This window comes from Betta splendens, chromosome 2 (genome assembly GCF_900634795.4).
Source record: "Betta splendens chromosome 2, fBetSpl5.4, whole genome shotgun sequence".
NCBI lineage: Eukaryota > Metazoa > Chordata > Actinopteri > Anabantiformes > Osphronemidae > Betta > Betta splendens.
Window position 1 is genome coordinate 16,905,733 of NC_040882.2, and position 24,977 is coordinate 16,930,709.

Sequence of the window (24,977 nt, forward strand, 5' to 3'; positions counted from 1 at the left end):
GTGAGAACGTCCCCATCCGGCAGAACACTGGGCGTCAAATGGCCTTACAGCACCACAACACTGATGTTTTGTGTTTTGCAGCCGGACAATTTTATGCGTTGTTGCATCAGTGACATCACTTCCTGTGTTCATGAGTGCTGGGCAGTAAATGGAAGCGGCTCTTTGTGGGACATCTTTCAACCGTCAGTGAGCTTTTCTACTATAACAGCCTCCAACTACTGTAGCTAATTGTAGGATAATAAATAAATACGACGAGTACAAGCTTTTCTTATTTGGCATAAGTCATACATTTTATTTGATATTCCTTAAACATCAGTCTTGTCCCACCAGTGGTCTACTGTAAATTTCAATGCATCTTCTTGTATCTGTTAAGGAAATGTGGCTAAACAAAAGAAAACTTACAATTCTCTAAACAATTTGATGTAAATAATGCAAAGCATAAGTTAAGTCAATATCCTGAACACAAACGTAATCCGTGACCTTGCGTGACTTTATCTTGGTCCCTGTGCTTTGATTCTGAAATTACATTTCCCTGATTTTTTCACATTTACCACCATGAATGTTCAAAAGTGAAGCCAAGAGTGAGAACAACAAATTGGGTCTTAACTGTGCAGTAACACCAACGAAGCAATTAATATTAAACTAAAGTAGAACAGTGATTCATTATTTTAAGTCATCATCCAGTTCCTCGTTAAAAATAGAATTCCAGCTACAGTAAATGTGTCTTTCGTATCGGTGTTCTTCTGTAGCCTAGTGTCCAATTGCTGAATGCAGAGTGAGGGATTTACTAACGTGGGACATGGAGGGACAAGCATTTATCTCACAATAGAAAAACGTAAACAACAAAAGTCATAAAATCACAATTGTACTGGAAAGAGACGCAAGAACTCTCTTTAAGAAATATAGGAATTTACATTCTATCATAAGAGACCTCTCACTGGCTTTGTGATAGTGGAGGTCCAACAGGCTAATGAAAACATTTTCAACTGATTTTCCCTTTTAAAACATGTAGTTAAAACTCCTAGTAAACATATTTAGTTCCGACGGCAAACTGGAAACGATTCCTAAAATCGGCTGAGTGCGTTTATGTGGCTAGCGCCGACGGCTAAGCGAAGACAAAGCGATTCACAGCGACTAGCCAAAAACTATACATCACCAGAACTAAGCAAGCTTGTGTCTGAGCTCTAACAGATGGCAGATCAAAAGATACGAATCCAAAGCAGATATGTGATATATTGGTCATTGTGCCAAAAAGGCAAAAACATCACGATAGTCCTCAATATGTGCAATATTAAAATGAATAGCGCTCACTACATAATGATTGGAAGTTTCACATATTTTCACCAGCCAATCAAAAATGTGGCTCCACTTAAAACCCCTTCTATTAAAACCAACTTAAACTGAATAAAAAATATCTGCGTAATAAAACATGCTGTGGATGGTAATACCCTGGAATGAACACACACTCGCACTACAAAATGATATCGTCAACATGATTTTCTCCTCGTTTTTTTTTGTTTGTCTGTTTGTTTGTTTATCCAACATTTACAATAATCTCCAGTCCAGCAGCGACATAATGTAAACAACACACTGAGAGGGCAGAGCACTAGCTATGGCGGGCGGAGGGATCTGATGGACACTTGGTAGGCAGAGTCTGGTCAGCTGGAGGCGGCTGATGGTCAAAGCTGGGCTTAACTGCAACACAAATCAGCATGTGAAGTAAATGTGATGAGAGGAGAACCTTCTAATAAACCATAGATGGAGAAATGAATAAATAAAACAGTCTACGGCGTAGACATTGAGCCTATGCATTAGTCATTCAGGCGGGTGGGACCTACTTGGTGGGACTGGTCATTAGGGCGGGTGGGACCTACTTGGTGGGCACGGTGGGTGATCCGGAGCGGTGGAAGTGGATGTTCTGCCACTTGCTGTCGCGGCGGTGCCAGATGCGCGTCTCCTCTGACTGCATGGTGCGCGGCATGCCGCTCCCGTCGATGTACTGGGTGAGGCGGATGTAGGCGATGCACGCCGCCTCCTCCCCGATCAGGTGGACGTGGGGGTTGAGCAGGATGGTGTGGATGGGCTGCTTCCCCTTGGACAGAGCTGCGCGGCAGGACAAGGTGGGGTTTAATAATCCTTTTATTCCTGTGCTTCACACTCCCTGGGTTTTTCTTTACCATTCTCAAAGTAGAAGCGGTGGAAGTCTGTTCCCTCCACCAAGTTGCCCAAGGCCTCAGGCTCAAAGGATGTGAGGCCGGGATCACAGATCTTACTGAAACAGTCACACAGTTTCAATCACACAAATGTTAAAACATCTGCTTATTATAGGCAGAAGTGCTGGTAAATTTAAACACTGACGTGTAGGCTTCAAAGTCTCCATTGTTGATGGCTTCAATCAGCTGCTCTGTGACTTTAATGATCTCCTGTTTACGAGCTTAGACACAGAAACAAAGGGTTTCAGATTAGATGCAGATACAAAAACCAGTTTGTAAGTCTAATGGTTCAGAATGGACCAGTGTGGAATGTGAGGACAACATGGATCCACAATTACAACATCGGGGCTCGGTTCACGTCGCTGGCAAAGCCAACACAGCACCACGCAGATGTGACTGAAGGAGAGAGTGGGAGGAGGCTGGTCGTCACGGGTCAACACACTGCACGACATCAACATTACCTTTCACGCTAAGGAGGTAAGCTAGGAGACAACGAACGCAAAAACAGTAAGTGCTGCGCGTTTAGCCGCTGCGGACAGTATGGAGGTGGTGTCAAAGGAGGCGCTGTGTGCAGAAAGGCTCGTTCTTTACACTCACGCCAAGAAAAAAAAATCCAGATGTTCCAAGAGCGTGGACCCTTTTGAATACTAAAAGAATGACTCCCACTGTATTCCACAAGTCAACACCATCGCGACATGATCCTGGAATGGTCCAAATGACCACATTCAGGAATAGATGCTTGTGAAGCTGATTCTACATGGGCCTAAAGTGACAGCGTCCAGTCAGACACATTAGCTGATTCGGCACCAACCCCATGGCCAAGCTGTGTTACTTCTGCTGGGGTTGTGCAAAAAGACAGTGCTGAAAAATAAAGGTTCCAAAAGAATCCGTTGAGAACCCGTGACTCTTTCTGACCCTGTGCATACAGTATTTAATGGGAATTCTATTATTTTGCTTGAACCTTACTTGATGCCCATTCGTGTGTGTGGGCTGAGAGGCGCGATGCTAAAGGAAATGCTCCGTTAACTGCTTCTGATCTTCCCTTGGGTAACGATGTGGCTTAGCATCTAATAAAAGCTCTTTCTCCATCATAATGGGTTCCTAATGTTGAGTGGGAACCATCAGAGGGAGATGCTGTGCATCAGTTCACTGCAGCTTCAGAGCTAATCATAAGGTCTCACTTCCTCTTTTTTGCCTATTTCTATGCAGAAATATTAAGTGTCAGACTGTCTTGACTGAATAGACCAATTGCATTTGAACCAGTGCCAGACATAATGAAGGCATTTCAGCGTTTACAGCAAAGCAACGCTGACTGAGGTGCAGTATGAAATTAAGTGGATGTCAAGAGTTTTCATGACATTTGACACCACAACTGAGTTTAATCAGCTCAGAAATGCTGTGCTTGTTTATACCTGTGACTCCGGTGAAGATCACACTTGATGACTAATATATGCAAATGAATAATTCAGCTCCTTCTTCTAGAACACACTATTTAAATATCTTACTTTTGTTTTAGCGGCAGTCAAGGGGGCCAAGACCACAAGGTTAACAAATGTTATTGCCAAGTCAAATGTTGATTTGCCCAATACTGTACAAGGCTACTGTAAGAAATACTACAGTGCAGTATTAAAATGCAGAAACACATTAAATGAATAATGCCACAGATGTGACCAATTCTAATATCACAGCTTTTAGTGCTTCTGGTGTATTTTAATTAGGTTTAATACCCAGGCCTTTTAAACTACAGGCCGCCTCCTCTTACGTACGCTCTCAAATCTGTAAGTCTTCTCAGAACAATGGTTGATTTTATACAGGGCTGTGTATATTTGCATCCTACTGTATGTAACACTGCAACATGAAGGACAAGTGAAGAGTTCCAGTCGGACAAGAAAGTAAAATTTGATTTGAGTCAAAGGTAACATCACTACAGTGCTACTGAGTTACAGAATGTATAAAAATCTAAAACTACAAGTGACTGAACACAGACCTCAGCTTCTCATAACAGATAAAAAGTGTACAGTCTGTTCCTCCTGCTGCCGTGGCAGCTTCTGTCCAACGAGGGGAGCTCTGACACCACAGGGTGGCACTGACTTACTGTACTGTATACAGCTTTTTTATTCTATTTAAAATGTGGCTTTTAACAGTCAAATGAACTTCATAAGCTGAAGCATTTGAAAATGCTGGGTGTTTATTTTAATGTAATCTTTCACTACAGTATGTTTACATCACAGGTTTCCAAATACTTTCACTTTATTTTAAATTTGTCCTTCTGTCTTTTCTCCCACAGTTGCTGTGTGTGATCACAATTTCCAGTTAGCCTGTTCTAAATTTGTACAGTTTTTAAAAATAAACTCACTGCTTCCGCAAATGAAGGGGGGAAAAAAAATATGGTAAGTGATACTATTCTGGTGAAATTAGTAACTAGGACCATTGTGAACATTTCCCATCGTTCTAGCTTTTCTAATGCCTCCACATGAAAGACTGTGCAATGGGACTTACACTGGAGATGGGCCGGGCCCCGGGTGGGCAGGGTCTCCCCTTTCTGGGGGTTAGGGCCATGTGTGGATGTTTGATGGGGGGCACAGTGGCATGTGGTGGAATGGTCAGAGAAAAGGACCACAAAGGAAGACGTGAAGAAGAGGAGCAGGTAGGCGGCCACCAGTGCCCACAGGATGTAGTGGCAGCACTCCTCACCACTGGGCCAAACACTGGGAGAGTACCAGCACGAGGAGGAGGAGGAGGTGAAAGAGGAAGGGGAGGGAGATCGTGAGGAGGAGGAGGAGGAGCTAAGGGGGTCAATGCTGCCATGCTCCAGCTGCCTAAGGCGGTAGATTTTGGAGCTGGAGGAAGGAGAGTAAGCTAAGATCAGGATGATTAGAGGAAGAAAAAAGTTTCAGGTTTTGTATAAAGGGTGCAGCAGGAGTAACAGGAAACAAAGAGAAAAGGAAAACATGGCATGAAGAGTATGACAGGCAGGAAATGACAGTTTGTTCGTAGCAACCAGTTCTTTCCCCAGCTGAGAACAAAGTGTGAGCATGGAAAAGGAAAAGGATGATCAATGATGATGATGGGTGAACAGTTTAACAAGCCAAGACCTTGTGCTACATTAAAACCCATGGATCAATAGGTTTTCCATTCACATGAGCACTACTGTAAGTCTGAAGCTGATTCTCCTTTTTGGCTCCGACTTCGCCTTCACCTACAGTAGAAACTAAGTTACATGGGCGAACAAAACCAACAAACTCCTCAAAGAACTCATACGGTATAATACAGGACATGGAGGTGGAAATAAATCAAACTACACATACTGTAAATACTGTAATATTGTAATAATGTCTAAGCCTCTTCAGAGAGCTCAGCGTCTGCATTACCACTCACATGAGAAATGTTTCTTCAACTTCACAAATACACAATTTATTTAATCTTTTCTAACATATTTACCACTCACATACAGTAGACTGGGGAGTGGGCATCCTAGTCAATGACTGTTAGTTACCTTTAAGCCCCTCCACCCCAGCATCCACCTGTGGGTAGGCTGACGTTACCATGGTTACGGCCCATTTTCTGTTGTATTGTTATATCTCAAATATCAAGCGTTCATATTAAAAGGCAGCTGAAGTTCAACCAAAGTAGCAAATGACCAAGTAATGTTTGTCCTGGGACCAGTGAGACACTATTTATTTGCAAAATGAAGCAACCTGGGCCACGAGAAATTGAACATTTCAAAACCCCAGCAATTTCCACAGCAAACATAGTTGGGAAAGCCTACTGGCATCAAACCCAGAGGTGTCCCTAAGCAGTGATGTGGAACCTTCACGTGGCAGCACTTTAGAGGCTGCAGGAAGGAGCTCTAATGAGGCGTGTGGGGAAGAGCAGTGTGGTCATTAGTTGGAAGCTCCCTACCTCTCACGTCCTCGTCTTCGATGGTAGTGTTGGCACTCTCGCTGGACTCCTGTGAAGCCACAAATAAAAATAAAAACAAAGAAAAAGGCCAGTGAGTATCAGCGGCTCCATATGAATGCACAAACCAGCTGAGGTCACACATCTAAGTTCCCCTGAGGTCATTCTGCTGATCAGGCTGTTCTGTCCTTCAACTCTGCACTTCTTTGACTCCTCCAACTACAACGACAGTACGTGCAGTGTCTAAGCAAGTGAGCGGCTCAGAAGCTGCAAGAGTCTCTAAATCCAGTAGCTGAAAAGGTTTTGCTCTCTGATGTGGATGGAAAACCATGAAGCTGTGCATTTGTATGTTGCTGAGTTCAGCCAATAGCTTTACAACCTACAACACTCACCTACTGACTACGCACCACAACACCATCAGGTTACAGCACAAAGCATGCGTGCGTGTTGCCACACGTTCACCTCATGGATCATACAGGACAATGTAAATCCATATACAGGCACAACAAGGCAGCACAACACCCGGAGGTCAGACTGATCTGCAACTGATGGACTGGAACACAGCTTTAGTGGCCATGGTGCATCATGGCCCATGTTGTTCCACCAGCATGCATATTCACTGATGTAATGGTTCAACTCGGATACAACAACTACTGGTGTGTTCAGAAACATTTTAATACACAGAAATCACTCTGAAGACAGGTGATCAACATACAGTAAGACGTGAAAGCATGCAGTGCTGTGCTGAAGCCCTAGTCTGGTTGTCTGACTGGATGCCGCTGGCACACAAGCTTAACGAGAAGCAACACAGCGGCTGTTCTAACATGTGACACACATCGGCAGCGGTTCACAGCCCCACACTGGCCTCTGCTCAGCTCTATACCTTGTTTCCATCAGCTGGGTTGTGGATAACAGTGGTTTGAGGCTCCTGATGCGCGAGGAGGAACAGCAAAGAGGAGAAAGTGGGGCGGAAGGACAGTTAGGAAGGAATCAGAGCGAGCATTTTGCAGGTCAGGAAAAGGAAACGGGAAATGAATATTATTATTTGGGTGAGTCGTCGTAAAAACACAGTCGCTTTAACATACAACAGCACCAGGATGGAAGTGATGTTACGGCAATGGAAGTTATGATCAAGTGTAAATTCAACACCAACAATGGGACGACGACAGTAACTGAGATTCAATGATCTGATGATGAACTTGATTTCTTTCCAGGCAAACAGCTGTAGAATATCTACAACTACGACACAAGGTTTATTTTATTACAAAAAACGAATTACACACACCAACACATATGCATGGCACTAAAAATATCAAAGTAACAAACAAACACCACAGGATTCCTCTAAAAGGAATAAATACACAGACTGTACTGAATCATGCTGCTGCTTCACAGCTGACAAGTGTAACAAGAACTCTGACTACGGCCCCTGAACGCCAGACGGGGCCCGTTAGCTTGACTTGAGCAGGACTTTCTCTCTGAGCAGGGTAGAAAACTGATGGCAGGCTCATGTCTTTACACAGGTCACATCATCAGCCACGCTTGAGTTAAAAAAAAAAAAAAAAAAAAAAAAAAAAAAAAAAAAAAGGAACCAGCTCAGCTAATTTTAAATCAGGACTGAAAATACAGTTACGGCACTAAATGTGCTAACAGAGATTCTCCACGAATAGTAAATAAAGAGAATTTTTTGGTGAATATCTGCATCCATGTCAGCTCTGTCTTAATAACTTGGCTCCCAGAAACCAAGCGTCAGCCTAATTAGGCAGTTTTGCCTACGGTTTGTGGGACAGCGGGCGTGCAGTGGTCCCAGTGGCACCATTACAGCCACCATCAACAACCAAGGAACATGGAGCCCATGTACAGGACAGCCACGAGGCAGCGCGTAAAGCAGCTCGAGTGCACGTGCAGGCACACCGCTCATGTTACACATCCTCTATTCCGGATAATCGGACCAGACGTGACGAAAAGCGTGGACGGATGGTTGAACCGAGACAGCCATGCAAACGCAAGCAAGGCAAGCAGTGTACCAGAGAAGGAGTGGGGGCGGGCTCTTTGGGGCTGGTGACCACATTGGCCTTGTTGTTGATCTGGAGGGACAGAGTGGACAGACAGACAGACAGACAGGCAGACAGACAGACAGACAAGGCAGAAGTGGACAGGGCTTAGTGTCAGACGGTCGCTGTGCAGGGAGAAGCCAGGCAGGTCGCCCAGGAGTCAGTCCATTAGCATGTACATCGAGAACGGTACGAGAGCCGTCCAGCACAGCTCTCGCTCCAGCTTCAGGTGGAGCAGAGGAAGCAAATAAACCGTTAATCAAACGGGACAACGCAGACGAATTCTCCCGCCTGTAGAAAATGAGATGAGCAACGTGACGATTCTTATCAGAGACCTGCCTGTTGGCAGCGTTTGATGAAGAGAAACAAACTGTCTGGAGGTAAACAAATGAGCCAATTACTGGTTGGAATAAGATTCCTTAGACTGTGCCACTGGTAAATGTTGAGCTGCTGTTGGGAAGGAGGGGAATTCACTGCACAAGAACACAACCCCAGATCCATTTACAGCCTCGTTTGGCCAATTAGAGGGATCCACAAACTCTGTGGAAGCACTTGCTTACTGTGCTATTACCACAAACAGTGTTGCTGTAGCCTCAAGCCAAAAGTGCCTGACAATAAAAACTGTGAGACACTGAGTCGTGAAAGAATAAAAATGACCAGACTTCTCTTCAGTCCACGATGCCGTGATGAAAAAAAAGGTACTGTACAATGTTTTTGCACGGTGACACACAGTATAAACCCATAAATGCTGCTAGGAACCAGACACCGGGAAAGAAGGATGTAAAGAATGCTGCCAGTCTCACCGATAAGACAACAACTATACAACTAACGCTAAAGTACAGAGAAATAAAGCACAATCCTGAAAAAAACCCTACAGGCTGCAGTTTTCTGTTCTAATTGTTCTTAGGCTGGAGACACTCTATGGCTTAAACAGCCGTTCACTGGGTCACTGTCGACTCATGGGGGAATCAGATGAGGCATTTAGGCACATTTTTCAAACCTCTGATTTGCAACTCCAGCCTGATGCTGCTGCGCATTGTAAATGGACCGTAAAAAGTGAAACAAATGAATTGCATATATTTTCCCAAGCCTTTTCGAAGTTGTCCAGCAGAGAGCAGCACAGGCTGCTCCGGAGGAGAGGAAAACCTCCTCCGCACTGAAATGCGGAGCAGACAGCATCTACAGGACGAAAAGTCATACAACTAATGGCACTATGACAGGTGGCCTTTCATACAACAGCTTCCTGTGGAGCAGCTGGGGCAGGATTGCTACCATTTACTTCTACATGTGGTCTGTAGCAGCTACAGCCTCATTTAGGTGGACAGAGGTCATACAGTAGTTATTAGTGCAGTTGTCAGTCTATTAAGTCATGCAGTGTCTCTCCAGTCTTAAGCATTACACAGCATTGTGTTCTAATGTAAATACAAAGGGGTTTCTACTGCTACTGTGGGTGTCACTACTTGGCAGAAGAAACATCAGGCCTACCCTCAAATGCTGTGTACCGTCCGTCTTCCTTTTCTGAATTCATCAGCGCCACAGCAAACAAAATGAAACCGTGTCTGACTGTGCAATAACAAATCACATTCTCATGGTTTAAAGTTTCCAGGCGGTTGTTGGAACCACGCAGAAAAACCCACTGCAGTTGTGGCCAAACGGTGCCGTTTGGTCAGGCTCAGTTGCAAACCACATACAAAGCGTGTTTTTATCCGCCACTCGATAAAACACAGATTAAGCCAACGTAACATGGCTTGGTACATTAGCACTTTGCAAACGACACCGTGTGCACCCACAAAAAGATGATTGATGGTTTGTTACTACTGTGAGCAGAAGGTAAAAAAACACAGTTATGCAGATTAAACGTCATCAGTCCTAATACGAAATAAATAAGTGAGAATAAATAAGTGAGAATAAAACTTCCAGTGACTTGAAATGACTGAGAAACACTTTAAAATGTTGTTTTACAGTTTGGCAAAACTGATAACAGCAGAGGTTCAATGTGGCACAAAAGACAACTGCTGTACATACAATAGTGCTCAGTTTAAGTAAATATATTCACATGATGTGGATAAATTCACTCAAGACACCCAGAAGGAAGACAGAGTGTGACTCATGAACGTTCCTTCAGACAAGGGTGAAATTACATGACAGATTTAGACGCAGAGGGTGGAAATAAGAGAAGTAAATACAAAAAGGCACAGGCGGACCCTTGTTGTTCTCAATAGAGGATTTTTGACAGACGAACGAGGCGCGACAGGGAGATGAAGCTTTCACCCGTAGAGCATAATTTAATCATTAGTTATTAGCTTCCAACAGTTTCCTCAGCTCAGACAACAGATGCTCCTCCTCTCACACAGCCTGACAATGCAGAAGGGATCATTACTGGGGGAATATCTGTCACACCCACTTGGCGACAAAGAATTTTCACTGAGGAAACTTAAGCTCCTATTTTTACCCAGGCAGCAGCGATCCTAGAGATCAGTGACACTGGTACGTGTTTCAAGAACAAAAGTCAAATTGAGGCCAGGGCTGCAGAGGCGACATGGGCCGAAAAAAAAAAAATGAAAAGCAGCTGTACGAGACGTCTAAGCCTCATGTTCGAGAAACCACAGAGAAGAGAAGAATGAGAAGGAAGCTCAACTTACTTTGACACCGTCCGGTTTCTTGTTCAGCAGGCTCTTGGCTGCTGTGGAGGAGAGATAATAAAAGGAAATCAGTGGCCAGCTGGACACTGATACACACACACACCCCACAATGTATATTAAAAGGTTGGCCAAATACTAGCAACCTCAAAATAGGCCCTGCTAGATTTGGAAGCAGAAGAGGAAAATGCAAATTAAGTCAAAAGGTGCAACAATACGGAGTGAATCATTAGTCTGGAACATGCAATTAAATCTGATGAGTCCAGGGAAGTGAGTGCTTTGTTTTTGGTTTCCTTTCTTCGGGCACACAAACAAGTGAGTCATGACGATTCAATGTGAGGTTAGCCGGTCAATCAGTGACACCAGTCGTCATGCAAAGTCATGGAGGTGATTAGTAGGAGGAACAGCAGGACAGGGGTTTAAGGCTTTTGTGCATCCTCTACAACAGTGACTTGTCTTGTTGCATGGGGTATTTATCAAACCAGAAGCATGTGCACGTTTCAGAGCTGATGGGGCAATGACATCGGACATCCTTGTGGCAGACATATTGGAAGACTTCACAACATATGTGCTCTGTGAAGCTCAAACTGTCAATAGATGTAGTTTACCCACAGTCACTACAACTAACACCTGAACAATCAATATAACTACTATAAATGGGATCATGCAAAGCATTTTTGGTATGATTGGTTTTTGGTATGATTGGATTGTGGTATGTTCCTCGCTGGATGAATTGTGCTGCTTTGGACCCCAGTAAAGACTCCCAGCTCACAGGCGATGCTGTATAGTCACGGTTCTGTTCCAGGTCCACGTCATGTTGGACCACATCTGATCCATACTTGTTTGTTCTAGTTTGTTTTAGTTCTATCTGAATGGTTCATTTGTTGCCAGCAATCATCTGGCTTCTTCTCGCGTTCCCTGGCAAAGTGTAGTCTTGCAGTGATTGTGTGATGTCGTCTGAGCAGAACAATTTCATTTGAATCTTCATGCAAATTAAAATTGTAAATACTATACTACTACTATTTTTTAAATTTCGTATCATACAAGTCTCACAATACTTATTGCTACACTGCACAGTACAGTCAGACTGAGCACACTGATATTGATACACCACCTTCTTTTCATTGCACCTTCCCCCCTATACTGTGCTTGCAGGTCCCAACTCCAGAAACACATTTCTATTCTGAAGTCATGTGAAGTGTTTCCTTCCAATATGGCCACCAGCGGACGCGTGGTCAGATGAAGTCCCTATGCTGGAGCTTTAGTAAACATGACATGCCTCACAACCAAACCTGAATGTAGGTTGACACTGCTGAGCACTCTTACCTTACACATGAGTTACCACACACACACACACACACACACGGGAAGGAAGAAAAACAAAAGTAAACACTGAGGGCATATTTCAAACGGTATCGATCTAATAGCTACCAAGATAAAATTCCAGTAAATGAAAAGAATGAATGATCAATAGTCATTTGTCAGAAAGAGATATAATCAATGTTAAACTGTGAATTGAATGTTTGCCCTTTGAAGGAACCTGAAGATAGAACTTTATTGACAGGTACGTATTAGTCTCCACTGATAGCAAGTGAAAAAGGGAGGATATATTGAGTGCAATGGTTTCTAAAGGTCAGGCTGTGACAATTTAAAAAAATACTTCCCAAAACAGAAGATTTGAATCGCAAAACTATACTGTACAAAGTAGGTTTTGAGATACATTTTTTTTTCTTATTTTTGTTTTGACGCGGTCCTACCTGAGAAGTTGCGAGTGGCGAGCATCGTGGTCAGGATGGCACCCTGGGAACCAAGAGGTGCACATGATCAGAGTTTGGAAAAATTCACCGACTAAACCTAAGAGAACAGCTCATATGGAACTAAAACTCATAACTTTTTTTCCTGCTGCCGAACGCAGCGAGTGAACAAGGGTTCCTCTGGTTTTGTGGTTTTGTGCTGCAGCTCCTGATGTCACTTACCTTGAGTTTCCTTCTAGCGTTGAATTTCTTCAGGCACTCCACCGTCTCCTGTCTGTGCATCATGGACGCCACAGTGGAGCGTTGCTGTAAACACAAGGCGGAGCGTGTGGTATTTGCCATCACAGGCACAGTTCAGTGGCGAGACGAGCAGTGAATGCGTGACACATACGCAGATCCAGGGGTGTTTGAGAGCATCTGTGGCGGTGACCCTTTTGGCAGGATTAATGGTCAGCATCTTGTTGATCAGGTCTTTTGCCTCTGGGGTGACTGTGTCCCACTCTGGAGAGGGGAACTGTTGAAAGAACAAATCCCAAAAAACTGTCAATGACGCCCAAGTGCTAATATTCACACTGTTCCTGCACGAGATTAACGTGGAGCCAACGTTATTCTCAAAAGCAAACCTCTTCTTCTCATTCACATACATAAAAACTATGAATCAGGGCTGTTTTCTATATAGTCTATATTCTTACTGCAGCAAATACTCTACACAGTCCTAAGTCTGCTTGGCATGAGTGGGTTTCTAAGGCGCCTCGTTGGAGCGACTGTGTGACGTCAGAGGTCAAAGGTTCCTGTTCACACGTGCAGGTACATCGCTTGAAGTGTCGACATGTTCAGAGCCCCGGTGCATGTGCCATAAGAAGTCTCACGAACTGAGGACTCTAGTACAACTATAAGATAATCAGGCTTCAGTTTTACAATGTCCACAGGTTGTTTATCATGTGTCCACAAACAAAGAACAACTTTTAGTTCTGGAATCAGGGCCACCAGAATTTGCCGTTAATGTTAATTCAGTCACTCAAGTCGATTCCATAACATGGGAAGCATAAACCTTTGGGAGACTGAGATTAGGAAACTATTGCAAACCAGCATCCTCTGTACTGTGGTTAGGTTTACTCTGTACAAACTTGTAGCACTCTGTGGGTGACGATGTTCACTCACGTCATAGGCTCCAGCTTTAATCTGCTGGTACAGTCGGTGCTGGTCCTCATCCCAGAAAGGAGGATATCCCACCAGGAGAATGTAGAGGATCACACCTGCACAAACACACAAACCTAGACTCTAGTCACTGCAAACAAGGCAAAAAACAGCCTGGCCAGGAAATACAGTACATTTCAAAGTTGATGTTGAATAAAGTAATACAACTTTGCACTTTATACACTCAGAATGAAAGCCATCAAAAGAAATTTTAAACCCCCCAAAACCCAGCCATTATCCTGACTGCTTTCCTTTGTAAGGGTCGTGGGGGTGCTGGAGCCACTCCCAGATGTCAATGGGCGAGAAACACGGGCACATGTGATGTCTAAATAAAGAACAGCGTGGTAACACACTAAGTGCCTGTGTTTGAGTGCGTTACCAGGAAAGGCGGCTTCTGATTGGCTGGCCAGGTGCCAGGAAAAGATGAAAAGCCCTCTGTCTGTCGGCGAGACAAACTCAAACACAACGCAGGCTATTGTTTGTCAGTCAGGCCAGGTGTGTGTGTGTGTGTGTGTGTGTGTGTGGGAGGGGGGCTGTGTTAGAAGAGAAATGATGAAATCAAAAGGCCAGGCCCCCTGTAAACTGCAGTAAATGGAGTGTACAGCAAACTCATAGTTTGAATTGGAAATCAAAAATGAACAAAATTAGTAAGAAAATCATAAACTGAATTAAAAGCCATTTAAATAGACATTAAAAGCACATTAGCTGAGTATCATCCCTCAGACAGCTGTTGACAAGACTGTTTGGAGACATTCTGTGATAGCCTTTAAACCTAGTATACCACTTTACACCCAGCACAAGCTTCAGTTCAGGTATTGCAGCCCAGTCATCTTCACCATTGTATTTCACAGCAGGACAAGACTGTGGACATGTACATGACATATTTGTTTTCATAGAAACTCACCGCAGGCCCACATATCCACTGGCTTGCCATACGGATCTTTCCTCAGCACCTCTGGAGACAGGTAACCTGGTGTCCCAGCAAAACCTGAAACACGCAAACATCACATTTGACCACTTCACCTACACGTTCATCAAAGGCCCAGCATTTCACAGTAGCAAGGATCAGTGGTCTCATAAAGTTGGGTTTATGGGCTGTGGTTCACTCCAAGAAAAGAAAGCCTCCCTCTGTGGGTATAAACGTTGGCCCGCGACCAGCAACACACAGCCTACTTTTAAAAACCTAAGCACCCTTTGGGCAATGAGACGTACTACGACTAGTAGTAAAGGCAGAACACCATGTGAATTGGTTCCAGATGGGAGCAGGGGCTGGGGAATAGACCAATTATTTCTACACTCTGCAGGGAGTTAAAGGGAAAAAAAATAGGCCTGATATCATCCAATCCAAAGTTGATATAAGAACCGAGACCAGTGACACACCTACTCCCTCCACACAGGTGTGATGAAAGAACAGAGGGAATAAAATTACACCATTGTGTTGAGTTTTAGAACAAAAATTGTATGTGTCTTCTTCTGTTTTCCATCAAATAAATTACAAAAGTCATGCTTGTAGCGCAGGGATCAGACGCATACTCTAAATATGAACTGTGAAAATCCCCCCACGGCTAAAAATATACATTTTATTATTAGAACACGAGATTTGCATATATTAACTACACGTGTACTCACCAAACCAGGCCTGCTGATCCCCCTGCACTTCAATAGCCAGGCCAAAGTCAGCCAGTTTAACAGCTGCCCCCTTCAGCTTGCTGGCGAGGAGCAAATTCTCAGGCTAGAAGGGGAGAGAGGGAGAAACACGGATATCAAACGAATGTTTGAGCTCGAGGCCGTCTGTCTCTCGAAGCGCCAGATGACCCACATCGCATGTGGGTCGGGTCGGCGGGACAGGTGGAAACCATTCAACAAGGTGCTGGCGAGGTGCGGTTCAATGGGCCCGCGTCAGTGCAGCTGGCAGAGGCCTGGGTGACTCAGCCGCGGGACGGGGGTGGTAGGGCTTCAGCTGAGCTTCAGACAGGATGAATAATGCATTTGCTGACATTTCACAAAAAGCAGCTTCCTTGACGGACCCAAATTGGAAATCACTCAGAAATGAATAAGCTCTAATGTTATAACACGAAAAGATGAGTAAGCTGTTGATCCAGGGGAAGCTGCTTTTATCCTGCAACAATCCTATTCAATTATGGCCACAGAAGTGTGAACAATGGCTGAGCATTAAGGGGAGCCCAGAAGCCACAAGTCATCTCTAGGCTCCTGCATTCACTGCATAACATGGCTGTAGGTCCATTCACATGCTGTGGATGCAGAGCAGTTTCTAAAGTCTTGGGTGAAATAGTTTTTTAACAACGTTAAGGTCTTAGAAAAGAAGAAAACTCTAGTTGAACATTCTAGTGGTTCTGTCGACTGTTTTTCCACAAAGACTGGTCCTGATTGACCTCTCTGGACTGTAGACCGATAGTCTGGAGTCCAGGGAAAGCTGCCAGATGCTGGAGCGGCTCTTTACTGGAATCGCTCCAGACTTTGTCCCCGACCTCTTCGTGTTCCACTACGTAAGCTACAGTGCTGTAAATGTTTGTTTTCTACTGGCTATTTCCTTCCTGGATGGTCATAACACTGTCAACAGCCAATCCAATGGTGGTCTAATACATAAATGTACACACATAAAAAAACCTCCTATGAGGCCAACTACACGTGACTGCTGAGTTTGAATGAGACTTAAGTAGCACAGACTATATATAGTATCAGTCACATCATTCAATGAAATTTAATTCAGTTTAGTCAACATTCATGGATCGCTTCTGCTCGAGCCGCTTATAAAAAGGCCATGAGTGAACCTTTAATTGCGCGCGCCTCGATGGCAGGCTGTGGTCGGAGGAAGTTAAGGGGGTAGAAAGTCGCAAAGCTGGGAGACATTCATTCATTTGCATCATCCAGGCTGCACACCGCGGAGTTGGCCACTTGAAAACAAGCACGTTTCCAGCTTAATAAAATGTCAAATGCAAAACAAGCACGGGAAGGAAAAACCAGCGTTGCACTTCATTGTGCAACTTCACCAAAGCCCCGACATCATGACAGCGCTCTGGGAGGAGGCGGCCGGAGACGTTACGCTGTTTACCAAACACAAAGAGCAGGGACCGGACAGCTGTTATGTAAACTGGACCACAGCTTTTACCCTAAGGGACATTTACATTAGTCGAGTGTTTGTACCTAAACATAAAAACGTGTGACCAAAATAGTCCTTCCATGACACATCAAGACAGACTGAGTGTTTCACAGTCTGCTTCAATATAACGCAGATGATGCCATCTGGATGGAATGACGTCTTGTTGACCCGCCTCGACTTTTTCTATTTACTTGGTGCCAAACACTAGCGAGGCTGCAAACAGGGTTACAACCACTCCACACATGCAAACACAGTCAAAGTGTACACGCTGATTAATCCAAATACATGCATATATAACCAGAAAGCAGGGCGCTGATGTGCACAGGATGCGGCCAAGTTCCCCCGACAGGCAACACGTATTGTGTACACAACACGCGCACACAGACACACGACTGGGGATCTGCATGTGTACAAAGTACAGTTCATATCAGTTCAGTAGGGATTTATGACCCCTCCTTGCCGTGTAATAGCTGTAATTGGATCCTGCTATAAGGCAGATACAATTACTGGTCTACTGTACAAGCGGCAGCCGGTCCAACTGCTGTTACTGGCAAATATACATGCAGCAACTGGGTCTAAAGACTGGAAACACTTTTGCAGAGTGGTTTTCACACACACACACACACACACACACACACACACACACACACACACACACACACACACACACACACACACACACACACACACACACACACACACACACACACACACACACACACACACACACACACACACACACACACACACACACACACACACACACACACACACACACACACACACACACACACACACACACACACACACACACACACACACACACACACACACACACACACACACACACACACACACACACACACACACATTATATTATATGTCCTGTCTTTAGGATGTCTTACAGTGGCTTGGCGCTGTGTGGACTCAATGCAATGTGACTTTGCATCTGTCCCCAAGCCAGCTACAGAAGAATGTACTAAAAAGGAGCCTTCACAATGTACACAGCTTCACAATACCTTCATAAAGACAAGCATTAGGTCACCTTCAGAACCCCAATCATCATTTTTGCACCTCCTTCACAGCTTGCTTATTTGCCTTGCTTGCATTTGTTTGGTCTCTGTGTTTCTCCAGTGAGCCGTGGCAGCTGCCCGGCAACGGCCAATCAGAGCAGAGAGCGCGAGCGGCCGGCAAATGCAAAAATGAAAGGCGATTATTGCTGCTGGTAAACCAAACTCCAGACACACCCGTTTCATTTGATTGGCAAATCAGATCTTCAGACCACAGTGAGAAAAAGCTAAATCTGGGTCAGACAAGACGACAGAGTGTCAACCGAGTATTTGATGCACGAAGAAGAAGCCTATTCAACTTAAATATAAGAGGGTTTAATGAAAGGGTTTTTGTTGGGATGTTGTGAGAGGACCCACGTTTCATCATTAGCGTACGATGACCCACCACTAATCGTGGGATGAAGCGATTCTACCTTTTGCTTAAAAACACAGCGTTGGTTGACTCAGGCTACTACTGGCTTATAATGGAGGTATTAAAGGCTGAAGTTAAACACTGCACGATGACCAACATGTGCATGGGCTGCATGCGACAGGAAACTGATAAGTATGTTTTGATCCTACACCATCAAACACGTTGAAAATGTGTAAACACAACTGCTTCTTTGACGCAAACTTCTGCTTTCTGGTCAGGCTGACAAAGCTATTTAACCTCAGAATATCCAATGGGGCAGTTAAGCAACAAAAAAAAGAAAAAAAAAAAAACACACAAGGGTACACGTTATAGAAAAGAAACAGGGGCATCGAGGCGGTTTGTCTCCTTACCTTCAGGTCACGGTGGACCACGCCCATCTGGTGGCAATGGAGAACAGCCTCTAGGATCTGCTGAATGCAATGACTGCACACAAACAAACAAACACGCACGCGCATGGGTTAGTGACAAGCTGACACCGTTGTGCGATGGCATCACACCATGTCAGGCGATGCCACACACACACACACACGCACACACACTTTAAGCTCATCAACAAGTAGAATGAAAAATAAATAAATACATGTTCTTTTCATCAAGGCCCGTTATCATCAACAGATCGATCACAAACTACAATCTAGACTAGAGAACCACTCCTTTGTGAAGCCAACAGAATAGTTGTGACGATCAAGTGAAAAACAAATTTCATGTTCAAAATAAATAAAAATAATTTCACTACAACTGGCAGCAGCGTCATTTCAAATTGTTAAGTAGCGCGAGTGGATTTTGAATAAACTGAAGAAAGATGTAAAAATGTTTCGTTGGAACAGAAGATCTGGCATGACAGGAAACATGTGAATTATACTGGATACACATTCATGTAGAAACTGGTCATGACTGTTTATGCAAATCACAGGTGGACTAAAGGCAAATATTTTCAACATTTGACTAGCTGGGCTAAAATCTTTATATTATATAAAAAAAATTAAAACAGGGGTATCCTATTTAGTGAGATGATGTTTTGACATTTTTTTTGGCATTCATTCACTGTGCAACCATTAAAATAGTCACTATTTTTACTGCAGCCAGTGTTTGATAGTCAGATCTATACAGTCAGCGGTCGGACCCACGTCTTAACATGTTGGACCACATCTGAGCAGCTTAGCTTCAGACAAGTCTCGCTTCTCATCATGTTCCCTGATGGCGTCTAAAACTACTTCACATGTACGATGACAAACTGTGTAGTTACTGTACATGTAGCCTTTATAAAAGATGACAGGTGGAGTCAGCTTTGCTCCTGTGAGGTTGTACTTTGGAGTTTCAACGTTCACACAAGATTAAAAATGGGACCATAAAATGACATTGACATTAGTAATCGATATTTTCTGCAAATGTGATGAGCCTCTGTTTGCTGCACTTTATCACACTCCTTAACACTGACCTGGCATCAGCTTCACTGTAGTACTCCCTGGCAACGATGTCTTCAAACAGCTCACCACCAGTAACTCTGAGATGAAAAAGAAAGAGAAAAGAAAAATGTGAGATGAGGAAAACTAGACAAAAGCACTTTTTGGGAAAAAAAAAGTCAACCGCAAAACACAGATGTTGATTTTTGTTCCTGGAAACAAAGGCTTCGCATTGTTGCACGAAAACAAAATTAGACCAACTCGAATGGCACAATCACTAAGATAACACTTTTTTGCTCAGCAGATTTGTTCATACTTGTGTTTGTTCAGCTGAAAGTCATTTCCATGTCTTTCCATGAGTCAAACATAGTCCTTTTCCTACTGGCCACCATGTGTGTTGGCTTGTGGACATGATGGAGCATTTTCATTTAGGCTGGAAAACCACCATTTACATAAAAGGTCACAGGTCATGTTGTACCTACACGATGTGTATGGTTCAAACGGTGTAAGTATTTAATGCACTGGGGGGAAATTGAGTATCGTATAGGTTGGGTGATTCACAAGAGTTGCATACTGTCGCTTTAACCACACGTTCACCCAGTAAAGTTGCAGGGAAGTTTCCAATATTTTCCAAATATTTGAATAAATATATCTAAACTTTCTGCTGGGGGGGAATGTCCAGTTTTGCGGACTGATCTATAATACAGACATAGAACCTCAGTCATGAATCAGAGCAGGGGACATGCCTCATCAACAGTAAAGTGAGCTTCATCTGTAAAAGAGCTTCAAAAGTGGGTCAGTGGATCAATTTCCCCTGAAAACAGAATGACTGGTATTATTTTAAGTCAATATTTTATATTAAGTCAAGTAGTTTCCATTGCCTGTGGAGAACATTATCATTTGAGTCTTCAGGGATTTGCATATTAAAGCTTAATGCAACTTTTAATGACTTTACACACATTTGCCAAATAGTGTGTTGAGTTCCAGTGTTATTGTTGGCATGAATTCAGGAGGAAATGACCCAAATATCAAGTGTATAATGTTTTCCCTGTCTTTTTTAAACAGTCACCCCTGTTCTTTTATAGGTCATCTTTTAGCCATGACAGAATTGCCTCCTGATCTTTCTGTGGCCACTAAATAAATTAGACACAGTATTTAAATAAATGTTTTTTTTTCCTCTTTCTGGCTGCCAACTCAACCAAAAACAACAGCTGACAATACACTGGAGGGAGAGACACGTGGAGGACGGTGAGTTATGGAGGCAAAAGGGACATAGCAACACATAGAAATGACAGGAAACGATAAATAGCTTCACATATTAGTTAGGTAAGTTTTAACATTTCTTCAGATTCGAGGAGACTGAGGATCTGAAATGACGATTGCTGCAAACAATTTGAGATCAGCCTCAAATGTGCCTGGTTAATGGTTAATGGCAGCAACTCAAACAAAGTTGGGACAGAGTGATTACAAAGTTGGACTAGAGCAACCAGATGCTAAAGTATTGGGGGAGAAATCTTGTCACGTCCTATTATCATATTTTGGATTTGGAGAAATGACTGGACTGCAGGCAGGTCAGTTCCAACTTTAGATGCTGTTGCCATATAATACATATAAATATGTAGCTACAAACTGGATGTGGAGGATCTGCGTGATATATTTGACAGTTACACTGTAAATAAAGCCTGATAATCTATTCTAGCTGTATATTACTGTAGGTGATAACGCCCCCATTGGTGCTTTATCAGTATTGTCATGAACAGAAGAACAAAGGCAGATGCAGCAGATGGCTGGTGAACACATGTGAATGAATAAAGTTAAAGCCAGGGTCGTTTCTCATTTAGTAAAATTCTATTTGTATATGACGATACTGTACATGCTGCAGTGAAGCCTGAAGTTTGCCTTGTGTGTTGTTGGTGCAGTCACACATCACTAGCTCTAGTATCTGTGTGATGTTCCTGAGCGGCGGGTGAACGCGGCTGAGCACAGATGGAGCGGAGGGGAGGCAAACATGCCACGTCTAATCTCCCATGATGCTCCTTGGAGGACATCTGAGCGGCAGCCGTCAGGTTCCCGCTGCATTCATACGCATTGTGTTCACGGGTGCTTGGCACTTACAAGTCAAAGACCAAATAGTGACATCCCTCCTCTGATATGCTGTCATGGAGCCGCACTGTGAGAGAGAGAGACAGAGAGACAGAGAGACAGAGAGAGACAGAGAGAGAGAGGAATTAATTCTGTTATGTAAAAATACTGCTTGGCCCAAGCAGGCAAGCTGCCACGCTGGCAGCAGTAGGTACACATCATTCCACCACAGACTGAGCTCTCCACACCAGCGTTGTCTGTCTGTCTGTCTGTGTGAAGTGAGCTCAAGAGTTTTAGACATCACAGATGAATTTAGTTTCCTCTGGTTAAATACAAAGAACTGTATGATGCATAAAACCCACCCTTGAGGCAAAGCCTTAACACAACTGTGCTCGGTTTGTTACCGCCAGCCAAAGTTCAGCTAAACGAAGGGAACCAACTAACAGTGACTACTATTCCGCAGGTTGATCTACAGCAGGACAGCACATGCAGCAGCGCTAAATCGAGCCCTCAACTGGATTTACTGACTATTTTAAGAGCCAGATGCAGGTTTGAGCTGTGCCATGTGCACTTGTCTACTGATGCAGTGAATCACTACTCAGCCGCTCGTTGTTGTTCATATACTATTACTACAAGAATGACATGAAACTCTACAGACCCAGAGCCTTTATTGCCCACCTACTATAGGTGCATATTCATCTGCTGCCATACAGTATAAAACTTGTGTGTTGCCCTATGAAAAGACGTGCATGATGCTGTTCAAATAATTAGGTCTGATGTTGAACCAGTGTCAGTATTTTTAGACCAAAGTTGCCAAGAAACCGCAGTGAACCTCCAGCGTTTCCCATTTGAATCTACATAAATGGCTCCTGCAGACGAGCACATTAAGTCAAACGACCACGTGTAATGATCACTAAGCGTCTTCCGTGGCCGCTCCCTTCAGGGGTCGCCACAGATGGCAATTCACCTCCACCTCACTGCATTCTCTCGGTCGCACCAACCTCTGGTGTGTCTCATTTCTCCAAATGAACATGTACCAGGGAATAATTAGTCTTCTTAACTAGTAAAAATGTACATATCCAATATCTCACTGCCCACAACGGTTTCTCTAATTCAAGTGGACTCTGATGTGAGTGACTATGAATTTAACATCAGGCACTCTGAGGGGAAGGAACTGATAGATTGAGATCAAGATTAAAAAGGGGGGAGGGCGTCATGAGGACTGACGCCTCCGTTATCTCATCTCCTGAATGATGTGAGCGATCTATCGCCTGGACGACCTTGGAGGAATGAGGGCTTTCCCAGCCCGTTGGTGTATGAATGCCACAGTAATGAGACTGTACCACTGTATCTAATACCACCCAATCACTGTGACAGGACACAGATAAGTCTCGATAGTTATATTGAGACTCGTCCTATGATCAGATGGCTAAATGAATAAACACAATGAAGAGCGGGTACTGTGGCGTACATGTGATAACCCAAATATATCAAATAACCTGCTCTGTGACATGCTGATTAGTTGATATTTAACAGAACAATGGACCAGCAAGCTAAATAACCCACCATCATCCTTTCATTTGTTTTTGCCACCTACTCACTGAAAGTAAGGAAAACAGCGCAAGCACCAAACGAAGCCAGTTTCCAGCATGTGGCAAAGTCATTACTGAGGTGATAATTACAGTAGTTTGGCCTGACTCCCTGAAACAAGGGTGCTGTAGGTGAGGAGGGGCTGTGCTGCGTGCGCCCATGTGTTCGAGGAGAACAGATGCATCTGTGCTATATTTGTAGACAGAGGACAACCAGAGTATGGGATAATTTAACTACAGCACCCGCAACAAGAGACTAAAACTTGATTACTGCTTAAAGCCAGGTTAAGGTTGGGGTTTGGCCACACAGCTGCAGGCCTGCAGCACTCACTTAGTCAAACTGCACCCGACTTCTCAGCTCTAGTGCATTAAGGAGGACTGCTTACCGATGTTGGGATGCTTGAGCAGACGGCAGATCCTGGCCTCACGCTCCAACTTCTGGTGGTCTGTGGAAACAACAGACAACAAATCCATCAATCCCTTTATTTAAATTTTTTTAAACCACTGTATGACAACTTTTTTCCAAACAAATTCAGATTTAGTAAAATTACAAAAGTGCTCCAATAGTATGTCAGATTCTTTCTAAAATGAACATTTATCATCATTCCAGAGGAAACAACTATTTGCATCAGAGCTAAAATTACAATCTTGAGGTTTCCAGTTAACAACGTACATACTGAATTCCAAGGTTTACAATAAATGCTCATGTAAAGCCTGCTATTGTTTTCAGTTCATATCCTGCATTTAATCAGAGAATGAGTCAAGGTTCTTCAAGCACTGTGAGCATGTGAAATCGACAAACATCCACTTGTGAGCATTTGCTACTGAGTAAAGTGAATTCATAAACTGAAGTGTTCTCACGTAGACAGACAGGAGTTTATACCCTGTGACAGAAATCAGCTGCTGTGACACTACCAGGACTGAGAAGATGACAAATTATCACAATGCCATCAGAATTCTGTTTATTTTTTCCAAGATTTCTTGAGTTCTGGTCTCATTATGGCTCAAGGTTGTTTAGATCAGGTTTATCTTTGCATGGGCAACCTTCAGTTGAGACTTTTTTTGAATGATTCATTCATGTAGTACTGTATGTAACATTCTGGCTCAGTCTCTCTGGTTAAAACTTCTAGACTCAACCAGAAACAGAGCTTGCGGCTAATAGTAAACGTGGGCCATACGGTGTTGATGGCTTTAAAATGAAATACAATAAATAAATTAAAAGGAGAGAAAAAAAAAAAAAAACATACTGTAAAGATACAAAGGAGAAGTAAATTGTAAGCTTCTCAGTCATGTAGGAGGAGTCACTGGGGTCATCTCAAATTCAGCTGATTTGCTTTTCAAATTAAAAGGCTTTGAGGGTGTTGAATTAATGGAGACTAAGTAACCCAAAAGACTGCTCGATATTTAATGAACGGCTCTCGTTAATGTTATTCCACCATGTGGATTATAGGAGTGTGGCAGAACCACAATAGAGACATTGCTCCAATTAGACAGCGCTACAGCTCACACGAACAGTATCTGCTACAACATCCTGGCAACGCCG

The 24,977-nt window shown here is 43.6% G+C and overlaps 1 protein-coding gene across 8 annotated transcripts in view; it reads right to left on the reverse strand.

The window, feature by feature from the left end:
* Window positions 1-263: 263 nt before the first annotated feature.
* The window catches only part of camk2d1 (calcium/calmodulin-dependent protein kinase (CaM kinase) II delta 1), a 42,634-nt gene continuing 17,920 nt past the window's right edge, over window positions 264-24,977 (reverse strand). The window contains exons 3-20 of one of the 8 annotated variants that reach the window (XM_029127030.3): window positions 23,821-23,880; window positions 21,879-21,933; window positions 19,799-19,864; window positions 18,711-18,783; window positions 15,387-15,489; window positions 14,662-14,745; window positions 13,722-13,816; window positions 12,952-13,074; window positions 12,783-12,866; window positions 12,564-12,606; window positions 10,810-10,850; window positions 8,141-8,200; window positions 6,997-7,041; window positions 6,117-6,165; window positions 2,359-2,434; window positions 2,178-2,272; window positions 1,875-2,103; window positions 264-1,695 (exon numbers count right to left, since the gene is read on the reverse strand). In XM_029127030.3, coding sequence (XP_028982863.1) covers window positions 1,692-1,695; window positions 1,875-2,103; window positions 2,178-2,272; window positions 2,359-2,434; window positions 6,117-6,165; window positions 6,997-7,041; window positions 8,141-8,200; window positions 10,810-10,850; window positions 12,564-12,606; window positions 12,783-12,866; window positions 12,952-13,074; window positions 13,722-13,816; window positions 14,662-14,745; window positions 15,387-15,489; window positions 18,711-18,783; window positions 19,799-19,864; window positions 21,879-21,933; window positions 23,821-23,880 — 1,385 coding nt within the window. In that variant the 3' untranslated portion in view covers window positions 264-1,691. The remainder of the gene's footprint in view (window positions 1,696-1,874; window positions 2,104-2,177; window positions 2,273-2,358; window positions 2,435-6,116; window positions 6,166-6,996; window positions 7,042-8,140; window positions 8,201-10,809; window positions 10,851-12,563; window positions 12,607-12,782; window positions 12,867-12,951; window positions 13,075-13,721; window positions 13,817-14,661; window positions 14,746-15,386; window positions 15,490-18,710; window positions 18,784-19,798; window positions 19,865-21,878; window positions 21,934-23,820; window positions 23,881-24,977) is intronic. The other 7 variants (XM_029127036.3, XM_055506868.1, XM_029127051.3 and 4 more) reach the window with 7 other exon arrangements.